This window comes from Halyomorpha halys, unplaced genomic scaffold (assembly GCF_000696795.3).
Source record: "Halyomorpha halys isolate HHAL.00 unplaced genomic scaffold, Hhal_1.1 Scaffold1526.1, whole genome shotgun sequence".
Taxonomy (NCBI): Eukaryota; Metazoa; Arthropoda; class Insecta; order Hemiptera; family Pentatomidae; genus Halyomorpha; species Halyomorpha halys.
In genome coordinates, this window is record NW_027106725.1 from 77,334 (window position 1) to 88,461 (window position 11,128).

At 30.5% G+C, this 11,128-nt stretch overlaps 1 protein-coding gene across 3 annotated transcripts in view; it reads right to left on the reverse strand.

The window, feature by feature from the left end:
* Positions 1-1,837: 1,837 nt before the first annotated feature.
* Positions 1,838-11,128, reverse strand: part of LOC106689934 (zinc finger Y-chromosomal protein 1) — a 21,196-nt gene continuing 11,905 nt past the window's right edge. For all 3 annotated transcript variants that reach the window (XM_014435160.3, XM_067045061.1, XM_014435159.3), the window contains 2 exons: positions 8,216-8,272; positions 1,838-5,918 (listed from right to left, as the gene is read on the reverse strand). In XM_014435160.3, the coding sequence (XP_014290646.1) occupies positions 4,648-5,918; positions 8,216-8,272 (1,328 nt within the window). In that variant the 3' untranslated portion in view covers positions 1,838-4,647. The remainder of the gene's footprint in view (positions 5,919-8,215; positions 8,273-11,128) is intronic.

Here is an 11,128-nt window from a genome sequence, read left to right on the forward strand (position 1 = left end):
ACGCTGATGACACATGTATACTGTCTGTAAACAACGACCCAACTAACGCCTGTTTAACAGATTTGATACTTAAGACAAGAGACTTACTTGAAATCCACACACAAGACTGAAACAAGAAGAAACTGCTAGTAGATTCCGATTGCTACAACACTTACTTGACAAACGCTCTAAACTTCCCATTCACTATAAAAAATTAGCATACACTACGATAATCAGACCAATTTGGACATAGGGAATTGAGCTCTGGGGCTCCACCAAACCATCAAATTCCTCCCGCATCCAATCCTTACAATCCAAAATCCTACATGCTACCTATTGTTACAAATAAACTCATTCACAAAGACCTTAACATCCCATTCCTTGCAGATTTGGTCCAAAACCGATATGTATCTTTTCATTCCAAACTCCTTAACCATCCTAATCCATTAATTCTTAACCTTTAATCCTTAACTATCCCTGATAATCCTCCAAGGCGTCTGAAAAGAAGTTGGCCATGGGACTTTCTAATTTAAATTAATGTTTGAAGTACTACCAATGGGTGGTTCCTTCCCAAGATTTGCAAGTGTATATGAAACACAACATATTTACTTATTGTATTTATTATTTTGTACAGTTGTAAATTACATTAAATAAATAAATAAAAAAAAAAAATCATATATCATAAAAAAAAAAAAACTTACCTTTCTACATTTCACTCTTACCAGTTCAAATACAAATCTTGTAAATGTTAGCCCTAAGGGTTATTACAATTATTACTTAGTTATAAAACAATTTTCATTGTTTCAATCAAACAGTTGTTGATTATTTTTTTTTCTTAGTCTCAATAACTAGATTTCATGGGTAAAATTTATCAAGTACTTAAGCAAGAAAATAATTTATTTTTAATTTACATAATTTAATTCAATTAAAATAAAAATAAATTAATTAACAAATTAAATAATAAATAGATCACATCTGTACAGTGTGAATACCTTACATGCTAACCAAAAGACTAAATTAAACTGAACTAATTCCATACGTATAAGTTTGGAAGTAATTTTCTCATTAACATAATAAATATTTAAATCATAACAAATGTAACAAGCAATTTTGTTGTTAGAACGAAAACTGTCAGTCATGATTTAATAATTTGACTATTGTAACAAGAGATGTAATACACAAAGAAATTATCAAACCTAAATAATAAGAAGAAAAATATATTGTAGATCACAAGATGCAAATTTATACTTATCAGTCTTATTATAAATTTCAATTGTTCCTCCTTAATCGATACTATGAATAAAACTGATTAAAAAAAATATATAGTTTTAACATTATGGTTAAACAAAGTTGTTTAAAATCTTAGTATAATAGTATTCTTTTAATAAAGTATATTATAAGTAAATGGCATTAGTTAGTATTGTTGGACTTCTTAAGACAGAAGCTATAAAGTAAACAAAATATTATGAGAAAACAGAATTTAGATGAAACTCCAAGGTCTCCAAGAGATCTCTATGGAACAACCGTAGAGTAAAAAATTAACAAAGATTGAAAACGTTGAAATCAAAGAGATCATTACATAGTTCAGAAATTTATAATGGTCCTATACCTATAAAAATAACCATAACTATTACTGAAATATCATGGATCTTGAGAGCATAAATTTTACACTTACAATCTGAAGTTACTATGACAATTTCATAATAAAAGATATCATTTAAAAGTTTTTAATATTACCAAAACATAAATAAAACACCTGAAAATGAATAAAGTATTAAATTATATTACATTTAGATGATTGACCGTATGTGAATTTGAAGGAAATAGCCAGGGCTTATTACTTCCTTTTAAATTACTATTTTTATGATGTTGCCTGATTGTTTTCTAGTCAGATTATATTACTATTATTTTTATAGTGAAATATAATACTTTTCAATTTCAATCATCTCTATCTTTTTATCATCCCATTAGCTTCCTTCTACATAATATTTTTAAGCACCCTTTAATATTAATTGTTTGTTAAACTTAGTATTTATCACAAGACTTTATTTAGGACCACCCTTAGCTCAGTGGTTAAGACACAGTCTTACCAATTTGATGTCTATTGGCGGTGCCGGTCTCACACAATGAAGAACTTTGACCCCCAACCATGGTTAGGCAATATAGGACTCAAATGGGAGTGAGTCTTGGTCGAAAAAAAAGACTTTATTTAAATTTCTACTAGTTGATTCTTTGCCTGAATTGCTATTACATGTTTTATCATTATCATCATCTGTGGAGCTACAACTCTTGTAGAGTCAAGACCTCCTGCAACTTCGTTAGCCAGTCCTCTCTAATAGTTGCCGTTGCTCTCTAATTGCGGATTCCCGAGATAGACCTGGCATCCGCTGCCACTCTATCAATCCATCGAAACCAGTCTTCCTACTCTCCTTGTCCCATATATCCTTTCGTTCAGGATCATCCTAGGAATCTGATCCTGGGCCATTCTTAATACATGGCCTGCCCAGCGAAGTAGTAACAACATGTTTTTTGATAACATTTGATACTTTCTTATTATTAGTATTTTATCCATTCATTATTAAATCTCCTGAATTAATTAATATATCTAATTAATAATAGATATACCTGTTGTATAAGTTAATTTCTCATTATTGTTAGTTGGTCATTTTTTCTATCTTTATCATCCTAACTATTTTATTAAGATTTTTGATAGTTTGTATTACTTTACTTTTATATATTTATATTAATGTCATTCTTTTATTTTTACCTTAACTTTAACTACTTGAAAACTATTTTTGTTCTTCTTCGACTATAGCCCTGACCATCTCATTCAAATAAAGGGATTTCATGAAAAATAAAAAAATAATCAATTACATGAGCAGACTAGAAGACAGTTAAATTAGTAATAAGAATAGAGAATAATTATTTTAGATAATAGAGGAGTATCACATTGCAAATAGTCATTTTTTTTTAATGCCTTAATAGCTGGTTCTCTGCAAAGAATCCATTTATTAATATTCCTAGCAACTTATTTTTATTTCATAAAGATAACCACACATTTTTTCTAAAGGATTGCATACAAGATATACAAAATCGCATACACATACTATTTAAAATTTTTAACAATGAAATGGGAGAATGGATGAATCTGTCTTTATAACAGAATGAGGAGTAAAGGCTGATTTACACAACATTTTTTGTTTACCTTCAATTATTTGAAAATATTATGAAGTGCAAATGAATGAATGAGTGAAAACGGTAAGGAAAGTGAGTATACAAATATTAATTTAAACTTCATATAAAATGAATGTATAGTATGAATCAACTTTTAAGGACCCCTCCCTCCTCACCCATATTCTGATATATTATTGTTCATATAATAATAAAAAGAACAAAAATAATAATAAAAGTAGTAAAGACTCATAATTCTGTGAGTTTTTGAAAACATTTTGCACAAATTTGAAAGTACATCAGTAGATGATAAAAAGCACTAAGTTGATTTTTGAAAAACCCATTTGTAAAAAAGTTGTATCATCCAAATACTGGTAAACTAGGAAAGTAAAGAAATTTTTGAGGGATTTTTCCGTATTGCAGTGTGTGAACAAGGTATAAGCATGAAAGCTTGGAAATTTAGTTTACCCAATAAAATATAATTAAACAATTCAAGCTATATGAAAATAATAACTATGGAATGTCATTTACAGAAGAGTTAACATAATGCATGTCATATCATTCTAGCATATAAATTATATATAAATATTAATTGAAGAAAAAAATAGATAACTTCATTTCTTGTGTAAACATTAATACATAATGTACTATAAAAGTGTTCAATCACTGAACAAATTTGTTATAAACGTTGTTCACATTTTTGTTATAACCGTTTTTAGAATATTCACCACACTTTGATCTTAGCCAATAGGCTATTCCTTCGAAGAATAGTTGGTAAGACCAGAAGAGACTGTGTAAGAAATGAAAGGATTCGTGAGGATCTGGGTATGAAATCAGTGCACGACATCATGCAAGAGCGGCAACTGAAGTGGTATGGAAATGTCCATTTCTGTAGAATAGACAATATCAGAAAAGCCAGGTGGTATTTGGAAGCTAGGCCGGAAGGAAGAGTGCACCATGCCTGGTCCATGTACTCTGAGTAAATTGATCATGCTTGACAGCACACAGGAGTTAGAGGAAGAAGAATATCCACAAAACATTTCTGATATAATGTCTAAATATATACAGGAAACTAAATGACTCATTTATTTCAGACTGTTTCAACAACCATGAACGAATTCTTAATTAAGACAAACAAAGAACTGATCTCACTTAGTGATTTTGTTTAAAATAGCAAATAAGTTTAAGAAGGATAAACCTTTTGTAAATTACATTACTTAGTTATTAATTTATGAAAAAATTTATTTTTAATAATTTTAATGTCCTAAAAGCATTAGCTTTTTCTTATAACGTGTTAAGTAAAAAAAAGCCATAAAATAAATAATGAAGAATGTTCAATATGCTAATAAATAACTGCATATAATAAAAAAATTTATTATCAAAGGTCGTGTGACTTTTGGATTAAAAAGAACAAAAAAACAAAAAAAAAACCTCCAAGACCATTTTGACAATTGACTAGAAAAGTAGGGTAGTTTATACTTAGAAGTGTGCCAAGTGTCACCTATTATCGTCCTCAATATCTGAGTGTTGGCTTTTAATATGGCGCTTCAATTCCCAACCAAACGGATACTTAGAATTACAATATGAGCACTTGAAAGGCTTCTCGTTACTATGTAACCGTTTTATGTGGCGATTATAAGCGCTTGTAGTGAGAGCATTGTATTCACAATGTGGACACTGCCGGTAAGTATCCCTTGTGTGTTTAGATTTTACATGGTATTTAAGACTACAATTGGACCCCGAGGTATAATCACAATACCCACACTTGAAAATCTTCTCTTTTGTATGCTTTACCCTAATGTGAGAAAGCAAATATGAAGCAGAAGCACACCTATAATCACAGGATGGGCATTTATGGGGTTTCTCTCCTTCATGTTTGATTTTTATATGATTTTTCAATGAGAAAGCTTGAGCAACTTCATAACTGCAATGTGGGCACTTAAGGAGTTTCTCTGCACAGTGCTTCGTATCCATGTGGAGTTTTAATTTATTAGCCAAAGATGTTCTGAAATTACACAGATTGCATGAAAAATTCTTTTCACTATTATGCTTCAGTTGCAAATGGCATCTTAAGGTATAAGCCCTTGCAGCTTTATAATCACATTGTGGGCACTTATGCATAAGTTCATCTCTGTGATTTAGATGAAGGTGTAGTTTAAGTTGGGAATACTGAGAAGATTTAAAATCACAAAATTGACATTTAAATTTTTCGGGATTGTGCTTACATTTAACATGATGTTTTAAAAGCTCGGGACGAGATGCTTTGTAATCGCACTCTTGACATGGATAATTTCTTTCTTTAGTGTGTTTTAACAGGTGAAATCTTAACAGGTGGGGTTTGAAACATTTATACTCGCAATGAGGGCAGGAAAGGTGTTTGTCTTTAGTATGTTCACCAATTATATGATATTTTAAAATAGTACCAGTAAAGGCAGTGAAATCACAATGAGGACAACAAAGTTTTTCATTTATGTTTGTGTGTTTGACTTTTAAATGGTAAGTGAGGGAGTTCTTCATATAAGCGATGTACGGGCAATAGGGACAACCATACTCTGCAGCTTTTGTATGTTTAGCATTGATGTGGTGTTTCAAATAATCTCCTTGCGCTGTGCGATAGTTGCAATAGGGACATTTATTAGGCCGATCTCTTTTTATAATTTTTCTTTTTTGAGCAAAATGTTTTATATGAATAAGGTCAATGTGAGACCTCAGTACATCAAGGTCTTGCCAGCTCTTATGACAATAAAAGCACTCATACACCTGCATACCTAAAAAAGAAAGAATTAAATTATAACAAGAAGAAAAGGATATGGGTGTCGGTAAAAATAGTGGTAGTTTTATCTCAAACCCTATAGTGACATTAGTGAGGATCAAAATGATAGCTTTTAATAAACAGTTATTTAATTAATACTGACTCATCAAACAATGCTGGGACAAAATAGATGCAGAGGGTTAGGAAGGAGAAGACATATTACCCTTGAAGTGTCAGATATATATTAATTAAACACATTTTTTTTTTTTATTATGACCTGTAAGTAAGACAGTTTTGCGCACAATAGGCCCTGTGTGGCCATGGTGCTTCTTTGCCAGGGGAAAAAAAATAAGTAAGAAAGAAAAATTAAGGTAATAATGGGAGGTCAAGCTGTAAAATAAATTAATACAGTTTAATTGCGATTTCTGACAACACCTTATTAATCTCCTTCACTTTATAGAATACTGATAGATAAATAAATAACATAAATATATCAAGCCTCTGTTAGTTTAACCAAGGTGGCGTTCATCTTATTTATGGCTACTAATTGAAAGTAGAGGTTGTAGTGATATCAGAAGATTATAGAGAGGTTTTTAGGTCATAAGTGATAGAAATTTAGACCAGTGTGAACTTCTTTTGGTTAACAATGTAGTCTGTATTACTGGATTGTTTTAACCCACTTAAACTGTAAGTATTATTTTGCGAATATATTGATAGCATATTCATTAAATTGAATTGAATTATTTGTTTCACATCTAAAACTTTTCTGAAAGGAGAAATAAAATAAAAATGAATTATTTAATCTGTAAATGAGCTGCTATTAGGTTTCATGAGTAGATTGTGAACAACAAATGTTTTGGGAATGCTACAATGCTTTCATCAGTAAGTTTGACTCAAGAGTAAGTTTTTTTTACTAATAGTTACAACAATAAATCAAATAATTTTTAAAATATAACTATTTCAACACTAGTATATATTTATATATTTTTATGTTATATATAATTAAATTTATTGCTCACTTGTTTTTAGGTTTTACCATGAGTACTTTTAACCAAGGAATTGATCTCGGACTGTTTCTACACTTTAGTTTAGTAAGTTTCAAAAAATAGGAATGCAAAGATATAATATTCACATTACAAAATTATATAAAACATTAAAAAAAGTAATAAGATCCCAATTATTTGTAAACATAAAAAAAAATTGGAACATTTTTTTGTCATTTTTTAGAAATTTTGTTAGCCCTCAAAAAAAAAATTTGTTAGCCCCCAAGAGTTCTAACAACTATCCTTAATAATAAAAGGGCTAAAGTTGATAGCAAAGGAGTTATGGTAAGGTTGATATCAAAGTTGCACAAAATGTGAAGTTAGCTGTGTGTATCTTTGAATGATATTCTTCATATATTAAACAACAGAAGTATTTATTAAAACTATTAAGAACTCTGGAACTCATAGGTGGACTACTAGAACTTGAAGAATTTTTAATTCTCGACATCTCTCAATATAAAAAATTTCAATAAAAGATGTTTGGAAACATTTTTTTGGTTTGGGAATTCCATTCGAATTAGCTCCCCTAAGAGTTCTAACAATTATCCTTAATAATCAAAGTGCTGAAGTTGATAACAAAAGAGGAACGAGTTGATAATAAATAAGGTGTCAAAGTTGCACAAAAACCGTGTGCATTTTTCAAGTCTTAAACAACATAAATGTTTCTTAAAATTATTGAGAACTCTAGAACTCTTAGAAGGGCTGCCAGAACTCTAAGATATTTTAATTTTCACCACTTCTCAGTAGGAAAATTATCAAAAAGTCAAGAACTCTAAGAATTTTTAATTTTCACAATCTCTAAGAACAAACATTTTTGATCAACAATTCTTTGGGAGTTCTGTTAGTCCCCCCAAGAGTTCTAATAATTATTCTTTATAATCAAAGTGCTGAAGTTCATAGCAAAATAGTTTTATAGGGTGTCAAAGTTGCACAAAACTTGAAGTTAGTCACATGTTTCTATGAATGGAATTCTTCAAGTCTTAAACAACAGAATTATTTCTGTAAATATTTGAAAACTTTCCAGCACATTAAAATATTTAGAAGATAGTAGGCCAACATCACTCAGGTGAATGGTGCCTTGTAAGCAGCCCTAACTGACTACTCTATAGCTTGATATATCAACATTACTGTAAAAATAATACACAATATAAAATCACAAAGTATCTTAAAAGATTACATTTAGACCTTAAATAGCAGATCTAAATGAAAAAGAAATGATGGGTTAAAAGTTTAACATGAATAATAAATAAAAAAGAGATAAATAAATTACCGTGTAACAGAGAGCCTTTGGAAATAACACAATTTTTCTCTGAATTACCACAAGCTCCTAAAAATAAATTATGTTAATTTTAAGCAGAACAAAAAAAAATACTAATAAATTATAATAAAACATTAAAAAGAAGAAATGGGAGGCTTATATAAGGTTGTAGAATTTAATAATTAGTTGTAATGATGGAATTGTATGTTCAGTTCATTTCCATTTGCAGACCCACTATCATGACTTAGCTATAGTAGTAGGTTCAACAGTTTCCTGCTTGATTATCATTTACACTTTATATCTGGCCAATAGACTTACAAAGGATCGAGAATTTTTTCCTAAATTTATATTTTCTATCTGGTAGTATAGTATTATATTGGATAAAAAATAATAAAAATCTATTGACTTCATAGAGTGAAGAATCACATTCGAAAAAAATAAATTTGGAATGCACAGATTCAACTCAGTCCCAGTCACCCGTTAAAAAAATGAGTAAGTATTACCAAGAAATTACTCCTCTAAAAGCTAGGGTGGTTGGCTCTTTTAACATGTTATCAGAAATTAACCTTTACTCAGATAAGCATACTAGAGCGAGACCAAGTACCAGCAATAACAGCACTAACCTGAATGCTCAGCCCAATACAATAAAAATATCTCCGATATTCTTACACAATGCAAATAATTACAGGCTACTTTTAAACACGACTTGAATGCATTGTGCATCGAGCCATTTACAACCCAACTAATTGGAAACAATACGAAAATTAAGTTAACGAATATCGAAGATTACAGGACTTTAACTAAGTATTATGATGAAGAAAAAATAGAATACCACACATTCTCAATGGACAAAAATAAATATTTGAATGTAGTGATTAGGAAGGTTCACTACAGTATTACCGAAGATGAATTAAGGGTCGAGTTAGAATCAAAACAGTTCGAAGTTGCCTATTTATCAAGAATATTAAATAGGGATAAAAAACCTACTCCACTCTGTTCAGTATCTCTTAAAAACAATGAAAAGGCGAAAGATATTTTTAATCTTAAACATTTATTTTCTGCCCTAATTATAGTAGAACCCAAACACAACAATATTGACATTCCTATGTGTACTAACTGTCAAAGATATGGTCATACAAAGAACTATTGTCATTTGGAACCGAGATGTGTTAAGTGCAAAGGTAAACACCATTTTTCAAAGTGTCCGTTAAAATTTATGGATAAGCCATTTTGTGTGAATTGCGAAATAGATCATGCGGCTAATTACAAGGGATGTAAATTTTATCAAATCTTTAAAAATAAAATAAACTCACCACCAGAACCAAATATTCGTAAAGCTGAGACTAATTCAAGCAGGCCAGCCACAAAAATCACTTCAAAATACTCATTTTCTGATGTTATTAGACCAATATCAAAACCACCGGAACCAAAAACTCAGTCCACAGTTAATCAAGACAATGAAATAAATGGTGAAAATTTATTGTCTTCAATAACTAAAATTATAATCGAAGCTATCAAGCCGTATTTACCACAAATTATGACTCATCTATCCACATTAGTAGCACCTTTCTTTACAAATGGACCATAATATAAACAACAGCTTATCTACAGTTACTAATTCGCTCCTGACTAACTGCGCTTTAATACACATCATATATTATTCAACGAATGCTCAATATTCATTTTTCGTCTATGGGTACGGAATTAAGAAAATTAAAATTTTTAAACTGGAATGCTCATGGCATATCTTCTCAAAGAAATGAGTTAAAAATTTTCCTTGAATCAAATTTCATCGATATAGCCTGTATAACTGAGACACATTTATCCCAAAACACCAAATTGAAGATTCCAGGTTACAAAATTTTATGCAATGACAGAGATTGTTCGACTCCCTCTAGTGGTGTAGCCTTAATAATCAAAAATAATATTGATTTCACTGAAAATATCATTACTAACATATTTAATATGGAGGTTGTTTCGGCTCCTTTAAACTCTCCTCCTTATACCGTTGTCACAGCAGTTTATAAACCTCCAAATAAAAAACTAATTCAAGACGAAATTTTAAAACTATTACCACCAGGGAACCATACATTAGTTTTAGGTGACATAAATTGTAAAAACATTTACTGGGGATGCCGCAAATCAAATTCTAGCGGAAATACTTTACTTGATATTTGCACAAGGCACAATATTCAAATACACGCACCAAATGAACCTACGTTTTATAGATCAGGCTGTAAATCTGATATTCTGGATATTGTATTAACAAAAAATTTTAGTTTCCCACTCTCTTCTCAAGTGATTACAGCTTTAAATTCTATTTAAATAACTGCTAAAAATTAAAGAAAAAAATCATGGAAGGAGACAGTGGATGCGCACTAGAAACCCTGTTCACAAAAATAAATGGAACCACCTCAAACATGAAACTAAAAAGGATCTGGATGAATAGGCATATTCTAAATATCAGGGATACGTAGAAAATTTAGACCCAAAGGATCATTCATTATGGAAGGCTACAGGACATCTTTTGGATAAACGTGAAAAAATTCCAAGTCTAGTAGACAATGATGAATTCATCACCAATGACACCAAAAAAGCTAAAGTGTTCGCTAATTTCTTTGAGAAAATATTCTCCAACACACAATTGAGTACGAATTTAGTCACTGATGAAATTGACAAGTATCTAAATCTCCCCTTCGCAACTTTAATGATCTAGAACAATATTTCACTCGAACAATATTCGCTAATGGATGATTAGCTTGAACATTGAAAATTTAACTCAAAGTTTTTACTTTCCGACGCCCACCAGAACCACCGGATCTAATCCTCAAAGGTAAAAATGTGAAATGGAATCCTTCCAGTGAAACAGTAAGATACCTGGGAATTCACCTAGATCGCCGCCTTACCTGGAATCACCATATCAAC